This window comes from Garra rufa, chromosome 13, assembly GCF_049309525.1.
Source record: "Garra rufa chromosome 13, GarRuf1.0, whole genome shotgun sequence".
NCBI classification, from domain to species: domain Eukaryota; kingdom Metazoa; phylum Chordata; class Actinopteri; order Cypriniformes; family Cyprinidae; genus Garra; species Garra rufa.
Window position 1 is genome coordinate 37,726,835 of NC_133373.1, and position 25,615 is coordinate 37,752,449.

Below are 25,615 nucleotides of genomic sequence, written 5' to 3' on the forward strand. Positions count from 1 at the left end.
TAATCTGATAACTCTCTGAAATGATGTAATGTAAATTCACAAATTCAATGTAATTAGCTACTGTTTTTTAGTAACTTAGTGTAGTGTGGCTAACTACTTTTTAAGAGCAGATGCAGATTGAATAAGCTGTGTCCAAAACTGTTGTAAAGTGATGAAAAGTGAAAACCCTTCAACCAATATTTCACTGACACTATATACACTGACTTTTTTTTTTGCAGAAAAGTGTCACTTAAAAGCATAAATGTAAAGAATCGTGCATCACTTACAGACTCACGAGGTCGGATCCCACTCAATGGAGAGTAGGTGACCTTGTACTGCTGCACCTGGCCTGAGGCGGGTTCCCAGCGCACATTCAGACTGTTGGGAGTTGGATTGTAGACCTGGATATTCCGGGGTGGGACTCTTGGAACTGTGAAAGAGGGCGAGAGTGTGTTGAATAAAGAGCTACAAAACACCAGAGTGAGAACAAGGAATTTACAGAACAGCAGAGGAAGTCAAACAGTTCACAGAGCCGTTTTAACAGGAGGAAGCTCAATAAAGTTCAGGAATGAACGCTGAGCAAAGCACTCAGCAGACGGGTTTTATTGTGAGAAAGTGCCAAAAAGGAAAGGCAGGTGGTGGGGGGGCATTTAGTGTTGATGCTAAAACAGCTTAGTATGCTTTTTAAAGCAAAGCAGATGTGACTATTCTTTCAGAAATCTGTTAAAAACTATTCAACATGAGTTCAAAGGATCCAGTTTCTTTTAGTGCAACTCGCTGGCGTAAGTAAGGAAAACTCAAGCATCCTAATCCTGTATTTGCTGCTTTGTGTATACAATTTAGTAGTGTGCTAACATAAAACCCACATTTAGCATGCATAAACTGTGCTGATTCTTCACAATGAGTGGTGAAGCATATAAAACCCAGTTGCTAGACTGTTTCAAGTGGTTGCTTAAGTGTTTTCACTGTTGCTATGTAGTTACTAGGAAGTTCTGGGGTGTTATTTGGTCCAAGTCTAAAAATAAAACTTGGGTCCCTCCCTATTACCGCCTGCCTGACAAAATGTCGGAAAACTAAGAAAAGTAAAAGCACAGCACTAGTCAATAAGCTGCTTGATTCGGTCACTTGGCATCTCACGATTTTTGCACAACTTACGTGTCTTTCCTTTCTCGGACTGCCGGAGACCCTCTCCCTCTGGATAAACAGGAACCACAGTCACTGTATAGACTGTGTCTGACAGAAGGTTCCTCAGGATGGTGTTGGTGGTGCCTCCAGAAACTTGCTCCTGTTGATATATGAAATATAAACAGAAAGTTATTAAAGATCAGTTGCATGTCCAGGGAGGCAGTAGAATCTCCTCCTAGAGCGTCTCTTACCATGTCTTCCGCACCACCTCTTGCCGGGACGTAGAAGATTCGATACTGCCGGACGTTACCCTCTGCGGGATCCCAACGCACCTTCAGCGAGCTGGTTGTGGGATCGGTGACCTGCAGGTTCTTCACTCCACCCAGAGGCTCTGAGAATTGCGAGAATCGAAATTAGGCATGCTGCACGCACACGGAGTAGCATCCAAATTTGACATTTCGGGTACGCACTTGTTTTTCCATTCTCGGATAGTTTCTTTCCTTCAGCGTCCGCATATACTGGTACTACGGTGACCCTGTACTCTGTGTTTGGTTGCAGGTTTCTCAGAATAGTATTGGTGGACATTCCCGACACTTGGGCCTGAAGAGTACATCGGTACAGCCACACATTAGTTATGAACAAGCAAACCAAATGGACCAAGTTAAGGGCAAATTGGCATTTAGGTAATTACCATGCTTGAAGCACCACCAGCAACAGGGACATAGATGATGTTGTACTGACGAACATCTCCATCTGCTGGGTCCCATCGCACTCTCAAAGAGTTCACAGTTGGGTCTGTCACCTGGAGGTTCTTCACACTTCCCAAAGGTTCTGAGTTAATAAAACAGACATGATGAACCCCCTCCAGAAATCAGGCAGGGAAGCAAGTTCTCCATCCCAAAATTGCAAGCATCTAGACTTACTTGTCTTTCCATTTTCTGACTGGCGTTTTCCTTCCACGTCATTTTCATACATAGGCAACAATGTGACCTTGTACAATGTGTTAGCATCGAGATTACGTAGGACTGTGCTTGTTGTGCCACCGGAAACAAGTTCCTGATCACAAAAAAACAAGAGATTTGGTCACATAATGTGGAAGGTTCTTCATATAAACCATTAGAAGTAACCTCATCATGTCTTACCATCTTCTCAGCGTCTCCAGGTTGTGGGACATAGAAAACCTTGTAATTGCGAGGGTTTCCGTCAGCATGCTCCCATCGCACATTTAGGGTGCTGCTGGTGGGATCGGTAACCTGAAGGTTGCGAACTCCACCCAATGCTCCTGAAAAGCAGGAATACATGAACTTTAATAACCAAGTCGTTCTTAAGAAAATAGTTTATTCAAAGATGCACTACAGTGTATCTTCACTCACTTGTTCTTCCATCCTCAGAGAGAGGTTTGCCCTCCATCTCGTGATATACTGGCACCAAAGTCACAGTGTAGGATGTGTCGGGCTCCAAGTTCTTCAGAACAGTTGAGGTGGTGGTTCCAGAGACTTGATCCTGAAACAAGGCAGTGTTTAAATAAAAATATATAACCTGTTTGCTCTAGAATGGAAGCATTGATTGTAGAGCTTGTGTAAAATGCTTTACAGATGGAATTAGTAAAATTACCAATTATTTATTGAGGTTTACATATACGAGATCAAAACCTCCATTTACAAGTTGAACATTTTTCAAAACCAAATCAAAATGAGTATGAGATTTGCAACTGAAACTACAGTGTGTTCTCACCACTTCTTGATCTTCGCTTCCGGTAGGAACGTAAATGACAATGTATTCCCGCACGTTGCCTTCGGCCGGCTCCCAGCGTACGTTCAAGGTGCTGATAGTTGGATCTGTTACCTGTAGGTTCCTCACACTGCCCAAAGGTTCTAGGGAGACAACAACAAAGTTGACTCAGCATTGATGAAATGTATCCAAACTTTCATGTCATTTTGGAGTCACTTACTAGTCTTTCCCTTCTCGGTGAGTTGAGGTCCATCTCCTTCAGCGTACACTGGCAAAACAGTCACTGTGTACATGGTGTCTGGCAGGAGTTTACTCAACACTAATGTTGTGGTGCTCTCAGATACTTGTTCCTGAAAAAACATATTAACTGGAGCTTAGTATCTTTTTCGAACCCATTCCATCCAAGAAACCTTAGTGTGTTTTAACAAAAATTGGATGCACAAGGTTGACCCATCTAAATAGATAAAGACAACTTAACTAAAAGAAAACTGAACTCTCTCTTTGTAGCTTGCCAAATAAAATCAGTTTCACAGTTTACTCCAGCTCCATCTAAACACTGGTGCTCCCAGTTGTAAACTTTCCCAGCAGGTTTTTGAGCATAATGAGAATTCAATTAGCATTTCACTGCAGCACTCTCTCATCTCTGGTCCTCAAAGGAAGACTATGTCTATGTATGTCTGTCTGCAAGTCATGCCATAAGATTTGAGAGAGATTTCCACTTGTGACATCAACACTGTATAAACAAACTTTGAAACATACCATGAGCTCAGTTCCTCCACTGGTGGGCACGTATAACACTTTGTAGCCCTGCACGTTCCCGTCGGCGGCATCCCATGTGGCAGTGAGTGTTGTGAAGGTGGGATTAATGATTTGGAGGTTTTGAACACCTCCAAGGGGCACTAGAGTGAGATAGACAATGGTTTTGTAACAGGAATAGTGTGTCTGTGCATAGATATTTAAATAAGCTACAAGGTTGATACGCACATGTCCTTCCATTCTCAGACTGGCGTCTGCCCTCTGTGGCGGGATACACTGGAACAACGGATACGGTGTATGGAGTATCAGGCTGCAGGTTTCGTAAAACTATAGACGTTTGAGCCCCAGGTACTTGTTCCTATTAACAACAACAGGAAAAATAACTTGAGTGACTAAAAAAAAAGTTTTAATAAAATATAGATATATATAAAATATATTTATATGTATATATAAAATACTGATTCTGATTCTGATACATATAATATATTTTGGGAAACAAATCCCCACCATCGCCTCAGCTCCTCCAGCTGCAGGGACGAAGAAGATTTTGTACTGGCGCACGGCCCCGTCCGCCGGGTCCCATTTGACATTCAGAGAGGTCATGGTTGGATCAGTGACCCTCAGGTTCTTCACACCACCCAGAGCCCCTGTAAAAGAGGATTTCTATTTTACTGTTTTGGCATGAAGCGTATGAAGCATAATCCAGATCATACTTCCAGACTAGACTAAAAATAAACACTCTTTATTGATTCTTTGCATGCAAGAAGAAGAACCTTTGCTGGCATTATAGTTGGGTGTAACCTCATAATAATCTCTATGGGCAACAGAATCATACAGAAGTGTCAGAGGGAGTCATTTAGTCACATATTCTCATTCTTAATCAGTAAAAGCAAGTCACTCACTTGTTTTTCCATTTTCAGACATTCTCTGGCCGTCTCCCTCTGTGTAAACAGGAATCAAGGTCACGGTGTATAGTGTGTCTGACTGAAGGCCTCTCAGAACTGTGCTGGTGGTGGTTCCTGATACTTGTTCCTGTTTCCATGAAAAGAATATACAGTATAAACTCTGTTTAAGTCAAAGAAACATTGCAAATCACTTCCACTTGAGGTCTGCAAATCAACATCTGAACATCAAAGTGTAGGTTACTCTTTAGTTGATTCTAGACGTCCTACCAGTCCTACCATGCTTTCAGCACCGCCAGCCGCAGGCACGTAGATGACCTTATACTCCTTCACTTTTCCTTCCGCCGGCTCCCAGCGAACGTTCAGCGTGGTCATGGTGGGGTTCAAAACCTGCAGGTTTTTCACTCCTCCTAGGGGTTCTACAGGAACACCGTGCACAGTGTTACATAATGCCGTCTCATTTTCATTGCATAACATCTCGAATAATCTGACAATACTCCAGATGTGAGCGAAAACCAAGATGTTTTATGGAATGCATCCTCCCTAAATGAGTTTATCATTGTTTTCGCTTCCCAAACGGAGTCATAAAATACTTTGGGATGTTTCAAGGATTTTGGAGCCGCTTACTTGTTTTTCCTTGGCCGGAAATATCTTTACTTTCTCCGGTGCGATAGACGGCAGCCACGGTTATGGAATACGGGGTGTTAGGGGTCAGCTTCTGAAGAATGACGCTGTTCTTCTTTCCACCGACTTGAACCTGATTGGAAAAGATGACAATAGTCAGATTTGTTTAGGTGTTCATTGATTTTGATGAAATGAGAACGACTCCCTTTCAAAAATCAGCATGATGAATATGGTTCAACAGAAAAAAAAACAGCAAGAAATGTTTTTTTTTTTTTGCCCAAGTATTTTCTATTAAAAAGGTTCTCTAATTAGAATATAAAATCTTATAAAGTACCCTAAAATAAAGTAGAAGAAGTAGCTACACACATAAACACAATTATTAAAAAAATAAAATAAAATAAAATAAACTCTTCTTAAAGAGTCATTTTGATAAAGCATCTACTAAATGCAAAATAAATAATGCAATATGTAAATAAACATTATTTCACATGGACAAGGCGACTTCAGAAGAAAAACCTTTTAACGATTTCAATGACTATGGCTAACTTTTGTTGCACCGGTTTTTGTGTGACCAAAGAACATCATCCTGCATTAATAAACAAACTGGTTAAAAAGCACCATTGTTCAGTTTTAATATAGTTAGCTAAACAATTCCCAAACAAACAGTAAATGTTTGCTGGGCTGCTAATCTCAAATGCCTAGTCATGAAATATATAACAGCAATGGTTTTCTATCCTTGAGGCCTACATAACAGACATGTTGTGATGGTTTGCATCAGATGAGTCTGTTGGTAATGACTGCCTGTCACAACGGTCTCATTTGCTTGCTGTAATGATTAACACACTGGCCTTGAACTTTCTGTAAACAGGTTCTGCCACTCATCATCGTAATTGAAAGATTACCCATGTCCTACTTCAAAACGTCTCAATGGAGGGTGAATGGGGACAGCAGAACTTACAGACAGCGGTTTTCCACCCGCAACAGGCTGGTAGGTGACTTTGTAGTTCTGGACGGGGCCTGGCGCATGGTCCCATTTCACGGTTAGAGTTGTAGTGGTGGCGTTGAAGACTTGAAGATTTTGTGGTGGTCCAGTGGGCACTGGGAGTAGACAGAAAGATCAGTCAGCAAAATATGGCTTTGAAACTGTAGCTAAAACTGTTAGGGATGGGAATCCTGAGGAGTTTAATGATTCTGGTTCCGATTCCATGTCATGAAACCATTTCTTTCAGGGTTTTTACAAAAATCCCAAATTGTAAATTGAACAAAAACTACTATTTTGGCAAGATAGTTTCTTTTATCATTGAAGAACAACAATAAAACTTGTAATAAAATTTTTTTTATCCAAATTTATTAATCGATTGATTAATCGAAAAAAGAATCGATTCATTCATGAACAAAACCAAAGATCATAAAAATCCTGCAATTCTAGTATTTTTAAAAATGATTCTGAATTGGTTATTGATTCCCATCCCTAGTCATCATGTTGGTTACATGAGCATCATGGGTCAATGGGGGCGCATGGGTTTTTGGGATGAAGAAATGGTCATGTGCAACAAAAACAATGAAGTCGGGCATGTTATGCATGCGCATTTATGACTGACGACAGATGACAATGATGACAAAATGACAGCGATGAAATGGCAATGATAAATGATGATGGACAAATGACAGTGGATGAGTTTCTGATTAAACAAAAAAATGCACATGCAATTCGTTATCTTCCTTCGTTCATCAACCTCATTAGCATTTACATTAACAATTAGATTTCCTCTTTTTGGAAACAACATACCGGGTGTAATGTGCTTTGACACTAGAAAAAGATAAACAACACATCATATTATTGTAATGTCAACAGCTGTTAATGTGCTCTGATTCTTGAGATTTGGGACAAAACCTTACCTGCCTTAGTTTTAGGGCGTAACTTAATACTTCTTAAAGATTAAAATATATGTAATAAATAAAAAGAAAAACAAAAATATAAATATGCATATTTTAAAGTAACAAAAAGATCATACTGACACCAAACTTTTGAACAGTAGTGTTTTTGACATAGAAGTGTTGACATATTGAGTGATTTGCACGAAAAATAGATTTGTTGAGACAAATGAGGTCATGCTGTTTATCCATTTTTTTTTATTCTGTTTTTGTCCCAGTACTCAAGAGTCAGTGTTCTACATGTGTGTTTGTGCTTTAGTCTCACATGTGCGTTGGCTCCCCATCAGATCCTCGCTCTCCGACTCATCGGGGTAGATGGCTGTAATAGTAACGTCATACATTGTGTCTGGGTCCAAATCTGGCAAAACGTGGCTCGTTTCTTCACGACTCAGGATTTCCTACAAAAGATTAATTCTGGTGAGCCTCACATTAAATTGTATTAAATTTGTAACGAAAATGCAATTTCATGTTGATTTAAAATCAATGGTACACTCTTAAAAATAAAGGTTATTTATTGGCATCAATGGTTCCATAAAGAAGCTTTAACATCCATAGAATCATTCCATTGATCAAAAGGTTATTTTTAATTCTTAAAAAAAAAATAAAGTGCTTTTAAGAACTATTCACTAAAAAGGTTCCCAAAAATAGTTCTATGGAATTGCTGCGAAACCTCGTTTTGGAACCTTTATTTTTAAGAGTGAGAGTGAATGGGGTTGTAACTAAGTTTTTGGTTGATCTGGATTAAATCGTCTTTCTATTGAATAAAATGTTGGTACTAATATTTAGCTGGATAACATACGTATTTGTAGTTGTTCTCGCCCTGCTTGGTCCAACCGACACGGTACAGTTCGACGTCTGGTGCTCCATGCTCCCATGAAGCCCTGAATGACGTTTGGCCCACTTCAGAAAACCTCAAGTTCTTGGGCGCAGGAACCACATCTGAATATCAACAGAGAAAGTATGTGACATTTAGAAACTGGTCTGAACAGGACGACTGTGAACCATTTGAACTCACAAGTTGGAGCAAGCAAATGTGTTCCTGTGTAAAAGGAAGTGGTTTGTTTGTCAGCGGACTTGGAGATCAGCTGGGACTGATGAAGGATTTTACCCTTGGGACTGATAAAGTAAAGCCACGAACACATGCACGTGGCTTGGGTAAGGGTGGCGTCACACATGGCAGTCATTACCCAGACAGGGAGCTTGAAAGACCTGCTGAAATTGCAGGTCTTGTAGCCAGTAAGCCACATAGTTCAACACCAGTGTAGCAAACAAAACCCGGCAGCCGTAAAGTAATTGCTGCTGCCAAACCGACATCATCGGACATTTGGTGTCGTCTTGGAGAAACAGTGAAGATTGTAAGCTCACCAGTTATTGCGCTGCCAAGCATGGGATTTGCTGGACCCTCGTCGTAGACGGGAGTGACGGCAACATCATACTCCGTCTGAGAGCGGAGGCTGGTGAGAACCCGAGTGGTGATGTCACCATTGACCTCAACCTGTCAAACACCAACATCATTAACATTAACACATATCAAGGGAAAAGGAATAACAGATGCTTTGGACAGGCCCACTTGCCTCATCTCCACTCGTTACACAAGGACTGAAATCAGTGTTGGTGCAACAGAGTGAAAACTAGGTTTTTTTTTCTGAGGACAATGCTTGATTCTAGGATGTTGTATGTCATTTTCAGGGTGTTGTTATATGGTTGCTAAGGTTTTTCAGATTTTCAGCGTATTGCTATGTTGTTCTTAGTGGCTGCTTATTGGCTCAAGTCTCTTATATTCTGTGTCTGATTGCATGAAAACCCTTAAGTGATCTGACTATCCTTAAAATCATATTTGTCCCGAATCTTTGTTAATACACTCCATAACTTCCACCTAGGCTACTGTAAGCTGTCTTGAAAAGAAACAAATCATATCATACTTTTAATATTTACAACACCTTATTTTCATGACAAAAAAATGTGCCTTGGTTCTTTTTTCCCCTCAATTACCATGAAATCAATCATTGCAATTAAGTTCAGCGAATGATTTAAGGGACCTGTTTTAGTCATTTGATTTGTTTTTAGGGTTGCTTCACGATGCCATAGAAGAACCTTTTTGTCTAAATGGTTCCATAAGAACCTTCACAAAAGGTTCTTTGTGGAGAAAGAAGGTTCTTCCAATTATAAAAAAGGTAAGAAGAGATGGTTCTTTAACGAACGTTTGACTGAATGCTTCTTTGTGGAACCAAAAATGGTTCTTCAGTGGCATCGCTGTGAAGAACCTTTATTTTTTGTAGTTACTAAGGCTTTGTTACAATGCATACAGTAACCGAACTAAAGGGAACACTTAAGCAAATAGGGAGATATACTTAAAGATGAGATATACTTATGGTACCTTCAGTGGACTCTTTAGCACCCAAAAAGATTTCACCTCAGTGCTTTTCCTAACCTAACAGCTTGAGAAATCCCTCCTTGTTATTCTTTATTGTACACCAGGCAAAATCATAAGTCTGATAACTTGGTAAAGTAACAACATCTTTCCCAAAACAAGACACATGATTTGATGAATCATGCACGTCATACTTAAATCCCTAAGTATGATAAACAGCAATAGCGATGTTTTGCCTTGTATGGATCCAAAGATGGCTTCAGAGTTCGGCTTAGTAAATCAGGTCATCTCAACCTCATTCCAGAGTATGTCTAAGAAAAGATAAACAACGGTCTGCATCCTATCAACATGTTTGCTTGGATGTGACCTTTTGGATCTCCTCAAATAGTTCTGGTTCATCTCAGTAGATCATCAAAGATAAAAGACTTATTTTGGAAAAAAAAAACGGAATGGGGAAGCCAATTCCCAGAGGCGGTGTCCTCAGCGGAAAGCACTAGAGTTTGTCCTGCCAACTAACCAGGGTTCATGAGTACCTCAAAGTGAGGTTAATATGGGGTCTTGTAATGCAGGAAGTCCAAGCTAAGAAGCCAAACTACTGCTTGAGTCTTCTTTTATCTTTCATTCCTTAAATAGCTCAGATTATGTTTTAACTTTAACCTATCAATCACAGAAAGATTTATAAAACTGATATTAAACTCATATTGAGTCTGATTTTGACAATCCCTACTGTGTGAATTATACATTTTGATCACCTCTTTCAACTCTCCATCCTCTCTCTTGTAGGTGATGATGTACTTGCGGACATTTCCAGGAGCTGCATCCCAGTTGAGACGCATGGAGCTGTGAGTCACTTCTGTGATTCTCAGCTCACCCGATGGAGGCAGAGGCCCTAGAAGAGAAATAGATGCACTTAATTTGATATTTCTTAACACATTTACTGCGTATTGACAATAACAGATTGAAACCATTTAAAAAAAATAAAGAGAAGGCTAGCATACGAGTAACTCCTCTGTCGATGAGGGGTTCACTGGACGCCTCTCCATGTAGGGCGTACAGGGAGATCGAATACGCAGTGTTTGGAATCAGCTGCGATAGCTGGACATCATTCACATCTGCAGCAACTCGCATCTGCAGGAGGGAGGGATATTAAGAGGACGGACATTAGCAAAGCCACGGCCCAGCGAGACAAGACTTGTTATGAAGAACACCTGGCATAAACACACTCTCGGTTGTTAAGGTACGTCTTAGACTAAATCAGATGAGCCTGATCTCCTAGGAAGATGGTTGTGACTTTTCCAAAAAAAACACAGCATCTGTTGATATTTGGGTACTATTATGTACATGACTTCAGGGACGAAACAGATCCAGAACAGGCAGCATTAATTCGTTTTTGCCAAAAAGCTTGTGTGTTGGACAAGTCTGCTTTTTGTAGACCCCTTGAAGGATTGTTTTATTGCTGAGAGGCTGCTCTTTCATTGCTCAGGAGACCAAATTGAGACCTAATTTAATTATCAACTTAGTCTCATATGTCTCCTAAAATTCCAAGAGTGAAATAAATAGTAGTTGACATACAGTACAAGAACACTAGAGTTATAAAATAAACATGGATAGCAGATCAGATGGTTTGGTTTATAAAATTTTGATTAAAAATGTTTGAGTTCAAGTATGACTGATCAGAATTCAGTATCTTTGCAACTAAAATAATATTTAAATACTTCAAAATAATACTAAAGTAACTCAGATTATCAATTTAGAATGGTTGAGGAATATTTTATATTGCTCTCATTTTTCTTTCCTATAGGCCCGAACAGCATTGTAAAACAGTTGCTCCCTGCTTTGACCATCTGGCTAAGCTAAGGGAGCTGTTGGCAGAGGTGGGTTTACTTTGCCTTGAGGTTTAATAAAGCAGAGGTGGAAATTTTGAGAGATCGTCTGGAGGCTGTTCTGGGAGGCGTCAGCGCGACAGGCACTCACCTCCATCTTTCCAGAGGGCACGCTGGCATTGATGGTGTTGTAGTGCAGCAAGTACCCACTGGCTCCGCTCACTAGCTCCCATTGGACCCGCATGGTCGTCACAGCCTCGTCGTACACGGTCATGCTGGTGACACCAGGTAAGGGCACTGTGGAGATCCAAAAGAGGGAAAACTTTGATCTAAAATGCAGCTTTAATAAGAATAATAAAAAGTTGTGATTTCTCATCAGCGTTCACACTTTGGTCAAACACAAGCATTAAATGACCATAAAGCTAAAGCCACAATGACCACGGCAGATTATTGCATCCAAGTGGCTCATGACAAAACGATAAGGCCTTCTTTACGATGGGATAAGGCCTTGTAATGTTGATCATAAACATTATAGTGAGAAATGTAAAAATGACTTAAGCAAACTATAAAGTGAGAATAGCCAATTAACATGTTCTGTTTACTTTAGATCTGTAAAAATGATTCAAGTTTACTTTGTCCGTTCATAAGACCAAAACTAAGCTGTTGACGAGGGACCACTTCACAGATTTTACAGCTGCTTCGTATTTGCGATGTGGAAACCAGCATTAAAATTGTATGTTATAGGAGCTGTAGTAGTTCTTTGAGGTTTTAAATTGGCTTTGCTCCAAACAACACTAAGCTGCCTACCTAAACACATTTTCAGGCAACATTAGCAAGTTCCAAACACGTAGGCTGTTTCCGAAAGCATAGGATATCATGTTTAGGCCAAATCATTGCATCTGGATAAGGCATTGTGACAACTCAAAGGTCCTTCAAAGGTTGGTGGAAAATGTGGGCAGTTTCAATTATGAATAAAACAATATTTACTTCAGGGAATGTGAGTGGTGTTTGCTCATGTCTAGTTAGTATGTAGCTAATAAGGTTTTGAATATAGTCTAGTATGCAAGGAAACCGCTCCAGTTTTTTAGTGGTTGAGGTAAAGATAAGTTTATAGAGAATTTCATCTGAACAGTAGGAGAACGAGTGCGATAAACAGCAGGAAATGTTAACTTACACGTGGTTTCAGTTCCTTTCAAAGGTTCGCTGCTCTCCTCACCAATCACTCCATAGACCCTGATGATATACTCGGTCATGGGGGTCAAGTTGACCAGGACAAGTGTGTTTTCTTCGCCATCAACGAACATCTGTAAAACATCGGAAGTAAGAGGTGATTGTCTGCTGAGAGGGGTATTACACAAGATGGAGGGTTGAAACGGGGAGGCATGTGGCTTTCTGAAATCATCTCTCTGAAGTTGCAGGTTCTTAGAGGTCGGAATTTGGCGCCGGAACACACAGGGCATGTTGTGAGATTTATGGGATCTAGTTCAGCCCATATTGATACATGATACTTTTAAGACACATGGACATAGCATATACGTTAAAATAAAATATGACAAGCTGCATAGCTTCAAATAAACGTTATATGAAATCTGTCCAGTTCTATAGAAGTTATTAAGGTTACATCAGAGGTATGTAGAGATATGGAAATGAAATGTCAAATGTTGCTCTTCATCATACTTGACTTTTATAGCGAGCATGCAATGGGCACAATAATAAATACATGATATACATATATAAATTCTGCTCCAAAAGTTAAGCTGTCTGACCTAAGGCATCACAGTGTACTCCCAATACAAAACTTAAGTAAGAAAAGGCAGTATTAAGGAAAACAAATCCACTGCAACAAGCTTAGCATAAAAAGTATAGATAAATACTGTATAGATGCTAGTAAATGAAAGTGCCATAAATTCCAAAAGTTTGTGAAGTATCCATGTATTTCCATTTGAAAATAAGCTGGACGTATGCATTTTAAACGCTCACCACTTCAGTCTTTCCTCCAGCGGCAGGGACGTACTCAATACGAAACTTCTCCACTGGCTCGTCGGGTGGCATCCAGGTAGCGCGGAAGGAGTAGTGTGTGACCTCAGAAGTCACCAGATCAGTGGGCGTCCCTGGGCCGCCGCCTGGTTCATAGAAAGCAATGGAAAGTTGTGAGCAGTGCTCTCAAACCAGTTTAGAGTTAGACTGTAAATCTTCCTCAGGCCTATTAGCTTCTTGCAAAAGGTTAAATGGGTTATATATCACAAATTTCAGGGGTTCTGTAAATCACTGCTATCCCCCAAGGAGGATTGGAGTGCAACCTACAGTTTTTCCTCGCAGTCTTTTCAGCGAGATTATTAGTAAAAAAACAAAGAACCGTCTGGGAAAACAAGAGTGCAAATCAAAAATGAATGGCAAGAGTTCAAGCAGTTCAGCCGAGCCAAACTTTGGGAGCTTTGGGAGTTCTTGGTTTTTTATTCTAGTCTGAATAGATCCAGGACAGATTGGTTTAGATTCAAAGAGCATTATGCATTCAAAACATACACTAGTAAAGTGCGTGACTGTACCTGGGCCTTTAACACTATTACAGAGGTTGAGAGTGAGGTCTTCCACGATGTCAAACAAGAAGGAGAAGTCGTTGACATTGTACATGTGGATTTCATCAGGGTCAGTGGCAATGGATCGCAACTCATTTTCATCTGCATTTTTCACGCCTAGGAGCCAAGAGGAGATGATTATTGAAAGATCTCAGTTACTTCAGCTAGCTCAACGAGATGTAGATTAAGCTGCAGTCTTGCCAAATGAAAAGTTGTGAGATTTTGGACACAGGGTTGAGTACTGTATCTCTTTCTAGCATGCAGACGTTTATTTTCCATTCAGACTGAATTAACAGAATGCAAGATATGTCAAAAAGAAAAGAACCTACCGATGGCGTAGAGCTCAATGCCCGAGTCACGCAGTCTCTGAGAATTCATTACAATCTCATCTTGAGATTTGCCGTCGGTAATAAGGACACCGATCTTACGAGAATCGGGTCTCATACCCACATTTGGTTTGAAGTTGTTCTGGAGGATGTAGTTCAAGGCCATACCTTTGGAAACACAAGAAGCATGTTGGTTTCATGTGATGGCATCTACGATGACAATTTTTCATTTGTTCTAATGTGAATTGCCTTTCATATTGTTCATATAATCTATAAATCGAATCAAGCATGACTTGATTGTTTAATTGTTTAAGCTTGTTTCGACTCTGATTGGTGTAGATTTCTCTGCAGAATTTATGAGTAATGTAGTTTTTTACTTGGAATTCTGCTGTTAAACACGATTATTTAACCATTGAGTTGAAATAATGAAGACAATTGCTCTATGGGGTTTTTTACTTCTGCAATCCAACTGTTGCACTTGATGTTTAGGCAATAGCTTTCTGTTTTTGCTATCATTTGGTACAACTAGTAGTGACATAAATGACACAAATCAAGCAATAAAGCATATATGAAATGTGTACCCGTCATTGTGTTTCCGCCTTTGTAGGGTAAGTTGGTCACAGCATTCAGCAGGGAATCACGGGTGGCATGGGCGTTCAAATGCCACTCAGTTTTGGGATCCCCGCTGTACTGAGCCAAACCTGTGAGAGAAGCACACACCATTATGATGCAAGTAAGATGACGACTGGTAATAACTCAATACGGCGCCTTAGCATAAAACTCACATCTGGAGTCCAGATGCAAGAATATACCTTCCATATATCTAAAAATGTGAAGTAAACAGAAGCACAAGAGACTTGCCAATTTGAACCTTGTCAGGACCGATGTCAAAGACTCCCACCATGCGGCCGATGAAACCTCGAATGGTTTTGAAGTTCAAGCGGCCGATACTCCAGGACCCATCAACCAGCAGCACGATATCAGCCTTGGCTGAGGTTTTACACTGTTGTTCTGCAAGTAAAACACCAGCGAGAAACATCAAGAGAAGCTCAGATGTGATTGTATAATCACGGAGTTAAACAGCAGAGCGATGAGAAACAGGGAAGAGACATGTACACATGCTCACAGCAAATAAAAAAGCACATTTACACCGCAATAACATAAAAGAATCACACTTCTAGAGAAGACTTTTATTTCTTGAAGCTACAGACTCTTTCCATTCAGTTTCTAGTTTTCTTCTTTGAATCTTCAGTCTTGCATTGCATCCAAATCCCTTTTGGCATCCGGCCCTGGAGGCCATTTTCCTGGAATTGTCATTGCTTCTGTTCTACAGAGAAAAGAAGTAGCCCTTTGTGATGTATGAAATACGAGCTTCTTCTCTTTTTTGCGCATTCCACCTCTGTAGAACTTCAGATACCTATTGAATGTGAGAGGAGCCCCAAAACTGAGGCAAGGGTGCTGGTGATCGCGCTGGGCACCCTCACACATGGTCTGCAAGTGAAAAATAGCTTGTGAAATTGATTTGTTTACAAGCATGCTCATAAAATGATTAAACATAATGAAGAATGTGGTGGAACCAGTTATTGCAGGAAAATTGAGCTAAAATCAGGTACTAGCTGATTGTAGCTGGTTTTAGCTGGTCCAGGATGGTCATTGGTCAATCATTCGATGGTCTATTGACTTTCAACTCGTAAACCATCTTGGTCAAACTGATTAGAGTTGGTAGACTGGATACTAGAACTAACTATATAAAATATACAATAACTATATTAAATAAAATAATAGTGGCAGAATAATCTAAACCTAACCAATCCAAACCGATTGAAAAAAAAAATTAATGTAAAGTAAATTTTGAAAAAAAAGTTAATTCATCTGCTCTACATCACTGCATGCCAGGGTTTATCAAAGAAACAACACTTTCCTAATCTTGTGCTATTCAGCGGCTTTTCTCTCTTTTCTATGAAATAGTCCATAACTGAAAACAGAGCATTTTTCTTCCAAGAACTCGTGTCATGGTGCTAAAAAACCGGGGAGGAAAAACACAGGCAAACTCTCATATACAAGATTTGCTGCCAGACGAGATGAAAGCACTGATTATGACTTGGTGAATGAAAATACTACGTGAGCTATTAGATTTAATAAAAAGGTGCATAATTTTGAAAAAATATTCTAAAGACAAATATTTTTTTCCCTTTGGAATGTTTAATTTCCTGATGAATCACAAAATAATTTGGGAAGTATTAGTAGATTTTTAGAAACCTAGAGTCATCCAGTTTGACCAGATCACCGGTTTGGGCTAGTTTGCAGTCAGGTCCTGCTGATACATGTGGAAAACCATGCCCTCGTGTGACCTTTGCTCTTTCACAACTAAGCTCCTGCAACACAGTTCCATCATCCTCCCTGCATCTGCTGCTTAACTCCTCACTGCTGCACGACTTAACCTCTGGAAAGTCTTTTCACGTTACGACTATGCTCAAGTCTTTAAACTGCTTGCCAATAGCTGCCAGAATCAAACTCAAGAAGCTGTTGCTGGCAAACTGTGCTGCCAAAGACTGAGAGCCCGCAACTTCAAACCATACGCTTGATCTCGCCATGCAAACAGTGTCCGTTTGTTCACTTCTGTTGATCAAAACAAGCCAATTCTATTTTTTTAATCTAGCATTGGGAAACACTTTTTAATAATTTGCCTCCTGCATGCTTACTTTTATATTTTGCACATTAAAAATGTGAGATACAATATCATGCACTTCTTTATTCTAACATTATTTATGATATTTGTACTGTACTAATAAATGTAAGCTCATTGATTCAATTCTACTTCAATGGCTTGTATTTTTTGTCCTAACCTTAGTACTTTACTATTTTTTGTTACCTTTTTAAGAAAAGTGCATGCTGTGCACATAATACATGTGTGATTTTATAGTATGATGTGTTGAGATTATACCAGAGGAATCACCAGGAGAAGAATCAGGTGCATCAGAGAGGGTGGTCTTCTCCTCCCCAGCCAACGGCATACTTTGACCTCCATCAAACATGCCAAAAACAGCAACGGAGTATTTAGTTCCAGCTCTGTGAACAAAGGACAAAACTGAAACCATATGTGTCAACTGAAAACAAGAAGTGCGATTAGCATCTTAATGTTAAGACAAACACCCAAAGTTGATAGTAAAGATTACCTGAGTTCCTCTAGAACAACCGTGTTGTCGTACGGCCCCACAAGATATTCTCCCAGATCAATATCATTACCGCTGGGATGGAAAGTGACTTTGTACCCTCGTACATCACCAGGAGCGGGATCCCAGGTTACACGGAAACTGGTTTTGGTGGGTTCAGAGGTCTGTAGGTTTCTTGGGGCTTTATATTGTGACACTGCAGGATGAAGAATAGCAGATATCAGCATTTGCTAATGTAATCACTAGACTTGACATTTTCTGTGTAAGTAATATGTGACTTGCATGACATGCACTTTGGGTGGTTTTCAGGACATTGCTATGCATTTGAAGTGTTCAGGATGTTCTTTAACACATTGTCTTGCAGTTGCTAGGGTAGCTGCTTACTAAACCAAGCCAAAAGCCTGAATAATGTGATATTCTAGTCTCTTTAGACAGCTCAGGTCCCTCTTTAAATGTAAATCTATGTGTTTTTTGCCAGTTTTATCATTCAAGGTGAAAATCTTGAGTTTGATCATAATTAACAGTACTTTGAGTAATAATTCATGTAGCAAGTTACACGTTGAAGTTGCACACTTGAAATGTTTCAGTCCATAACCCTACACCACCAAAAACGGTTTTTCTTCAGTATTTTATCTTGTTTTCCATTACAAATATCTAAACATTCTTAAATCAAGAAACATTTATTTAAGAAGCAGAATGACTGAAGATATTAGGACTTGTTTTCTGATTATAAAAAAGAATCAAAATTAAGTGAGTTTTTTGATTAAAACAAGAAAAAATGTCAGGAAAATAATCTTGTTTTTGCTTAGAAGTAAGTTTATTTTTCTGACCTCATTGGCAGATATTTTTCTTGTTTTAAGCTTAAACTTGTTTAATTTTAATTTCTTTTCTTTTCAGAAAAGACTTAATATTTATAAGACAATTATATATTTATATATAATAAAATATTTGTACTAAGAACAAGACAAAAATACTGAGGGAGAACGTCATTTTTTTTACGTAAAATGTACAAAAAGGAAGTAGAAAGAAATGAGCTTTTGCTTAAAACAAGATCTGCCAATCTTTTTTTCTCCTTTAATTAAGTTATATATATATATATATATATATATATATATATATATATATATATATATATAGTTGTTTTAAGCTTAAACTCATTATTTTTAATACATTCTTTTCAGAAAAGAAAACTTAATTTCTTCAGCAATTTTGCTTTTCAAGTAAATGTATTTAATTTAGGAATTTTTAGATCTTTGTACTAAAAAATGAGGCAAAAATACAAAAGAAGAGCATAATGGGCTCAGAAAAACAATGTCTTTTTTTTAAAGCATAAACTCACTTAATGTCAATACTTTTTTTCTCTCTTAAGTCATTTTGCTTCTCAAATAAACTAATCTTCATTTAAAAACTTTTAGACATTCATACTCGAAAACAGGTCCAAAATATTCTGAATAGACATCATTTTGTTGCAGTGTACTGTAAGTGGTGATGTATGCCTGTGTCTGCACGTATCTGTGACTCATGGGCTTTGAATTATTGGCCAACGTACGTGTGGTTCCTACTCCTTGCCTTGCTTTTCCTTCTCCTCGTTTGTAAATGGGATGCACTTTGATGTTGTAGGTGGTCAGGGGCTGCAGTTTCCTCAGTATGGTGCTGGTGAAGTTGGCAGGGATCTTCATCGTCATCTCTTTACCGCCAGCTTGAGGGACGTACGTAAGCCTGTAGTTGACCACGGGGCCTGGAGCGGCTTTCCACGTCACGCGCATGGTGCGTTCGGTTTCATCAGACACCAGTAAAGCCTTGGCAGATGCAGATGCTATGAACGGACAAAAACAAGAAAGTTTGACTAAAATTGAGCTAGACTTTCCTCAACGGCCTGGATAAATCAATGTGTGACAAGTGAAATGAAAACAGACAAGCTGGGATGGTTAGAGGTGAACGTGAAACCGCAAGCAAGCCAGAAGGAAGCAAAAGTTTTCCTTCTTTCAATACTCTCTCAATCCCCACACCAGTGTTTTGTTTCCACTAGTTTAGTTGGGTAGAGAAAACGCATCCACACTTTAGCCAGCATCCCGGTCAACATACGGCTCGTATTATGGGCAGCCCTGCACACATGCAACCCCTTAAATCTGCTCTTTCCCGCAGTGGTGATGTTCCCTGCACCCGTGCTGCGATCAGCTCACTTTTTCCACCCGGAGGCAAGTGACTACTGCACAGAAACTCAAAACTTGCCGCACTCGCCAAAATTCGGTGCCAAGTGCAAAAACCGCAACTTGAAGTAGTCACGCTAACATTAAATAATTTTTTGACCAGCTAAGATTCAAGGGCTTCTCTTCCCTTTCCATTCTTTTCCTTCAATCGAGTACCGCAGATTGCAGTTGTTGATTGATCCACTTTAAACTGTTGAGCCCGAGGCACAGGCGTGCGTGTCCCGTCACGTCTGTTTTACCCTAAGAACCATTTTCTTTCCTGGAAGATGTTTTCTAGATTTAAAGATAACCATAACCCTAATCTAACCCAACCAAACCTAACGTCTAGTTTCCTTCAACAAGCCAATCATCTAAAATTGTTTCATTAGGTTCAATTTACACTATTAAATCTTCCAAGAGGAGTTTTACAGTCATTTCAAGTAATTACTTTGCAACTTTTTGTGAAAACAGCATTTTATATTGTATAAATGTGTGTACACTCTTAAAAATAAAGGTGCTTTGTCTAAATAGTTCCATAAAGAACCTTTACCATCTGAAGAACCTTTCTGTTTCACAAAAGGTTCTTTGTGGCGAAAGAAGGTTCTTCTGATTACAAAAAGGTAAGAAAGAGATGGTTCTCTAAAGATTCTTTGTGGAACCAAAAATGGCTCGTCTATGGCATTGCTGTGAAGAACCTTAGAGAGAACTAGAGAGATATGCAATTTCAGATGCAGCCTGCGTTTCAATATTGCAACAATTCTGCTAAAGTGCTAAAAACTCGATGATGCCAAAAAATGGAAATTTAACACAATGTCATGCTTTACTCTAAAACATGCAGTGCATGAGATAAACTACAGCATTAAAAGCCATAAAAGCCATTGTGCATCCCTATTTAATGATTTGCTTTCATCAACTCTTGCAGTTCCTTCTCAAACTCCTGATTTGGAGAATATAGTGTTGCTACAATATCAAAATGACAACTAAAACATTTACGCACCATCAGTGATCTCCTCTCCCACAAGTGCTTCTCCATTTCCTCTGTCATATGACGCGAACACAGACACCTGGTAGCGTGTTTCAGGGGTGAGGTTCTCCAACAGCGTGCTGGTCACATCCCCAGGCGCCATCTTCTCCCCAGACTCTCCAGAGAACAGAGACTTCCAGCGAACACGATACTGTCTCACTCTTCCTGGAGCGGCCGTCCATGACGCCATGAAGCTGGTGTCCGTCACATCGCTGGTTATCAAGTCTCTCGGTGAGCCCATCTCTGCAGGCAACAGAGAAAACTGACTTTAATATACAGAAATTATAGGTAGAACTTGATAAATGTTAGAAAGTGGGTGGTTTAGTGAAAGCTCAGGACTCAATTGGAAACTTGCTGGTTTGAGCTACTGTATGCAAGAAATGGTATTTTGTCATTGTAGCAACTAGCAAGCACACAGTTGCTTGGGATAAAACGACTACTTACTTACTCTGAGAAAAAGACTTTTGAGCAAGAGCTATTTCATTCCAAGCTGTATTTTAGCAGAATCACCCTGGGCCATAATCTGATATATTTCTAGAAGCAGATGGACCATTTCTCATGATGTCTCTGGTGTCATTGGTGCAGGTGTGTCAGGACTGCAATGAGCACTAATTCATTCAGGTGAAACTAAACTTAACAGCTGGTCATAAAGTCTGAAGTCAACACACAGAGACACACACACACACACACACACTCCTTACAAAACCCACCACAGAGTCCCAAAAGCACTCTGTCATGCATATAAACTTCACATACTCCACTTTAGGATTTTAGGACGGCCTCTTCTAAGCGGCCTCCTTCACATTTTTTACATACATTATGAAACATTTTTACTTGAAAGATGTGAGTGTCTCAGGAAGATTGATGTACCATCAGATATACTGTATGATTTCCAGGCGTTTTTAGTGATGCAGGGATATATTGAAGGGATAGATGTATGTTCTGCATTTTTAATCAATTTGGAATATAGTGAAAATTATTTATATTATACTATAATTAATATAAAAACTATATTATATTATAGTTTTCAGTATTTTGAATTATTTGTCTAAGTTTTAGAAATGTTGTTGTTGTGTTACTGTCATTCTTATTATCATTTTTAAAATATTATAATTGTTATTGTTGTTTTTAACGTCTACACAGTTTTTAATTTTAATTAATCTTTATTTCAGTTTCAGTTTTCGTTATTTTGTTTATTATTTATCATGCTAAAGAAAATGAAAATGATGCTTTGGCTCCAAAAAAACTTTATTATAGTTACCTAAAACTAACAATAACGAATATAAAAATATAGCTGCAAGCAGCAATTACGGGGCCAAGCATTTAAAGGGAAAATGAGGAGATAAGGATGGCATGGAACATAAAATCAACTGCAACACTGAGTGAAAGGAAGCCATTTTAAGATGATTTTAGTCAAAACGACATAATGAAGAACGCCTACTGATATGATTTAATGGCTTATTACGTTTGACCAACAGGTGGCGCTGTTATCAAATCGATGTGGTGTGTTTAGAGTGAGGTGACAAAGACACACACAAACTTTGGTGTCATTATGTCAAAGCTTTGCAGAGATAAAGCCTCAGAATCATTTTGGCATCAAGCTTAAAATTTGTAGTGGCGCTGTACGAAAACGGTTTCATCTATCAACATGAAATCCATAACTTTTTGTCAGCACAGTCTGAAGATGATCTGATTCAATTTTGGTGAAAATCAGACAAACGGTCTAGGACGAGTTCGAAAAAGTAGCTTTTCAACATAAATCAAAATGACGGACAGGAAGTTTGGCCAACTGTGGCATAATTGGTATCTATGTTCTCAGCATGACCCAAGGAATATTTTGAGATCACTATTATTAAAATAAACCAATTTTCACATAAGTATATTAGCATTTTTCTAAATTTTCCTATAACTTTTGACCACAAGGTGGCGCTGGCCCCAAAATTTGTATGTACATTCAGGGTATAGTGACGAACATTTTTGTAATTAATGTCGAAATGATACGCTAATCCATTCTCAAGATACAGCATTTTAAAGCCAAATTCAAAATGGCTGACACCCAAAATGGCTGACATGGGAAAATTGGATATGCTTCGACTCGGCATGCTCCTCCACATCTAACGGGATGAGTTTTCGAGATTTTTTGGCAAAGCACTGAGAAGTTATAAGCAAAAATAGCCATTTTCCATATCTCCTGACCACTAGGTGGCACTGTGACGAAACACTGTAGGTAGCCTCAGGTCATGCTTGTAATAACACACACCAAGTTTGGTCTCAATACGACAAACCGTTGCAGAGATATGGCCTCACATCTGTTTTTGCAAGCTTTTCGTAGAATTAATTAGCACGTTATTCGAGAACGGTTTGTCCAATCAACTTGAATTCCATAACTTTTTGCCAGCATGGTCTGAAGATAATTTGAGCCAATTTTGGTGAAAATCAGACAAACCGTCTAGGACGAGTTTGAAAAAGTAGGTTTTACAAACAATAAATTATAGAAAAATGGCTTACGGTTCAAAAGTTATTAGCAAAAAGAAAGTGAAATTTCGGACAAGTGGTGGCGCTAGAGAGTTTGAGTTAGAGACTCCAAACTTGCTATGGTTAATGTTGGGACTGTCCTCTATCAGTGTGCAAAATTATACAACTTTCCCGCAAGCGGTTCTAGACTTGCAGCAGAAGAGGAAGAATAATAATAACGCCAACGGATACAATAGGTGCCATCACACCTTCGGTGCTGGGCCCCTAAAAAACATAAAAGCAGTCATAAGTTTTTAGATTTATACATCAAAGCTGAATAAATAAGCTTTCCATTGATGTATGGTTTGTTAGAATGGGACAATATTTGACCAAGCTACAACTATTTTTATCACCTTTAAAGTTGTCAATACGAACTTCTTAGGAATGCATATTGCATATTGCATATAAAGTTTTTATATATTTACATTTACAAAATATTTTCATATAACACGATCTTTACTTAATATTCTAATGATTTTTGGCATAAAAGAAAAATCAATAATTTTAACCCATACAATGTATTTTTGGCTATTGCTACAAATATACCTGTGCTACTTAAGACTGGGTTTGTGGTCCAGGATCACATGTATAATAACCTTGTTTGGATGCCTGACAGTCCTTGATCACCTTGAAAGTCATGCAGGTTTGGAAATGCTATGAGGGTCCTTATATATAATTTTAATTATTGAGACAATAATATTTTTTTTTTCTTTAAAAAAACAACAATGCATTCTTCTACATGAAGAAGCTAGTACTCTTTTAAATCACTGCAAGATTCTGAGACTTGGAGAAGAAGCAGAGGAGCGAAGTCTTGCCAACCTGCTTTTTTCCAAAACAAGGCAAATCCCAACAAAACCACCATAAAGTGCCCTCCTCAGATGTCTGATACCTTCTCAAATCCCTAGTAATTCTTCATCCCTCTATCCTTGTCTTCCCCCCCCTCCTGTTCAGTCTCATCCTTGCCTGACATAAGTCACAAATTGAAAACAGAGCGTATCGTCGAACAATGCGACTTCTTACATCTTTGCTCAACATGCGAGCACTTCTCTGCAGCCCAACAGCAGGATTTTATTTGACTCTGCCTTTAAAAGGGTCTTGAAATTCAAATGATCTTTTATGTCCATTTAAAGGCGCAATTCCATTCAAAAAGCCAATCCGGCATCTCGTGCTGCTAGGAAATCCAAAGCCAAGACAGACCATACACATGCAGTAAATTTTCTGCAGTGTTTTTGAAGTTTAACCTCGTGTCAATCACCGGGAAAGTGCAGGTGCTGGAAGAGCCTTCAGTTGCCCCCTTCATCTGCACTTTACCTACATCTCCTGGGGTCAAGAGCCGGATAGCGGGGCCAGCTTGAAAGCATTAAGCGCTTTGACAGATGGCAAACAGGAAGAGCAATCCTCTGAGGATACCCAGTTGCTGATGTATGCAGTCACCTTTTGGCCTGTTTGTATCTAGCTGATTGAGTCTTTATTTTAAATGAATATCCGTATGTAACACTATAATATCCTGCTATGTAATCCGTCTCACTTCGTTTGGCCAGGTGCTACTCTAACGAGAATATAATACAAATAAGATCCCTTTGGAAATAATCTCATCTAAAGTACAAGGCAGGTAACGCGTTCCACATGTGTGCGCTTTTGAGTTTACATTATGATAACTCCTCACGTCTCTTGATTCTCCTTTGTATATATGCAGATGGAAACCCTTTTGATTCATTATTCAATCTTCTGTGAGATGGTGAAACAAAACAGCTGATTTTGGTTTCACGGTTTTCACTCAGAGACGTCACAGACACACATTTTTTAGAGCAACGGATTCGGCAGACACAAGGCCGTCACTTTCCACACCGCTTCAATTATCCTGGAAAAAAATTTGTTTTTGAAGACATTTTATCTCAACAAGCAATCACTTTAAATGCTGACTTTAAAATATAACAATTATTCAGTTAAGCTTAGCTTAAAAACAACAACAAAAACAAAAAAACATTCATAAGTAAGAAATATGGCAACTATTATAACGCCACGTAGCATTTCCCTTTTTCATACAGGAAAGCCTCAAGGCCTTCTCAGTGATTTGCTGGAAAACGTCCTTTTTGAGGTAATTGAACCTGTTGAAGACTTGCTCCACACAGACAGGTCAATGATTAACTAAGACAGCGTGAATTATCTCAAAATGCACGTAGCATCTGGGACTGTAGGCTTTCTCTGCTCTACAAATGGACACGCTAGGTCATAAACTGGACCAGAGCCAGGTCAACACACACCTGCATCAGATTGGGGACAGAACGGAAATCTTTCATGCTCCTCCTTATGCTTATCCTCTTGAGGATACAAAGGAAGGAACAGAGATGTCTGGGTGACTGCTCTACTCCTTTGTTCCAGAGCTGCATAGTTCCTGAATTACGTAACTATCTGCATTAAAGAACTTCATTTAGTCCAGCTCCCGCAGAGTCTCAATGGACGAATGCAGAAACCAAAATCAGCATCTCGTAATCTTCAATGTCAGTCCATAATCAAGCCATAGCGCTGCGCTCCTTACAGATCAGATTTCGAGAACAGGACTTCTG

At 39.2% G+C, this 25,615-nt stretch overlaps 1 protein-coding gene across 1 annotated transcript in view; it reads right to left on the reverse strand.

The window, feature by feature from the left end:
• The window catches only part of col12a1b (collagen, type XII, alpha 1b), a 67,960-nt gene that overhangs the window by 32,350 nt on the left and 9,995 nt on the right, over window positions 1-25,615 (reverse strand). Inside the window, exons 13-46 of the mRNA XM_073817009.1 lie at window positions 20,508-20,777; window positions 18,871-19,137; window positions 17,325-17,517; window positions 17,093-17,217; window positions 15,010-15,159; window positions 14,730-14,849; window positions 14,152-14,316; window positions 13,793-13,939; window positions 13,227-13,369; window positions 12,421-12,550; window positions 11,398-11,543; window positions 10,422-10,551; window positions 10,176-10,312; window positions 8,418-8,547; window positions 7,852-7,991; window positions 7,318-7,450; window positions 6,907-6,927; window positions 6,076-6,215; window positions 5,121-5,250; window positions 4,764-4,912; window positions 4,494-4,623; window positions 4,099-4,238; window positions 3,820-3,949; window positions 3,595-3,734; window positions 3,056-3,185; window positions 2,839-2,978; window positions 2,478-2,607; window positions 2,247-2,386; window positions 2,028-2,160; window positions 1,796-1,935; window positions 1,575-1,704; window positions 1,356-1,495; window positions 1,135-1,264; window positions 267-409 (exon numbers count right to left, since the gene is read on the reverse strand). Of these exons, the coding sequence (XP_073673110.1) occupies window positions 267-409; window positions 1,135-1,264; window positions 1,356-1,495; window positions 1,575-1,704; window positions 1,796-1,935; window positions 2,028-2,160; window positions 2,247-2,386; window positions 2,478-2,607; window positions 2,839-2,978; window positions 3,056-3,185; window positions 3,595-3,734; window positions 3,820-3,949; window positions 4,099-4,238; window positions 4,494-4,623; window positions 4,764-4,912; window positions 5,121-5,250; window positions 6,076-6,215; window positions 6,907-6,927; window positions 7,318-7,450; window positions 7,852-7,991; window positions 8,418-8,547; window positions 10,176-10,312; window positions 10,422-10,551; window positions 11,398-11,543; window positions 12,421-12,550; window positions 13,227-13,369; window positions 13,793-13,939; window positions 14,152-14,316; window positions 14,730-14,849; window positions 15,010-15,159; window positions 17,093-17,217; window positions 17,325-17,517; window positions 18,871-19,137; window positions 20,508-20,777 (4,862 nt within the window). The remainder of the gene's footprint in view (window positions 1-266; window positions 410-1,134; window positions 1,265-1,355; window positions 1,496-1,574; window positions 1,705-1,795; window positions 1,936-2,027; window positions 2,161-2,246; window positions 2,387-2,477; window positions 2,608-2,838; window positions 2,979-3,055; window positions 3,186-3,594; window positions 3,735-3,819; window positions 3,950-4,098; window positions 4,239-4,493; window positions 4,624-4,763; window positions 4,913-5,120; window positions 5,251-6,075; window positions 6,216-6,906; window positions 6,928-7,317; window positions 7,451-7,851; window positions 7,992-8,417; window positions 8,548-10,175; window positions 10,313-10,421; window positions 10,552-11,397; window positions 11,544-12,420; window positions 12,551-13,226; window positions 13,370-13,792; window positions 13,940-14,151; window positions 14,317-14,729; window positions 14,850-15,009; window positions 15,160-17,092; window positions 17,218-17,324; window positions 17,518-18,870; window positions 19,138-20,507; window positions 20,778-25,615) is intronic.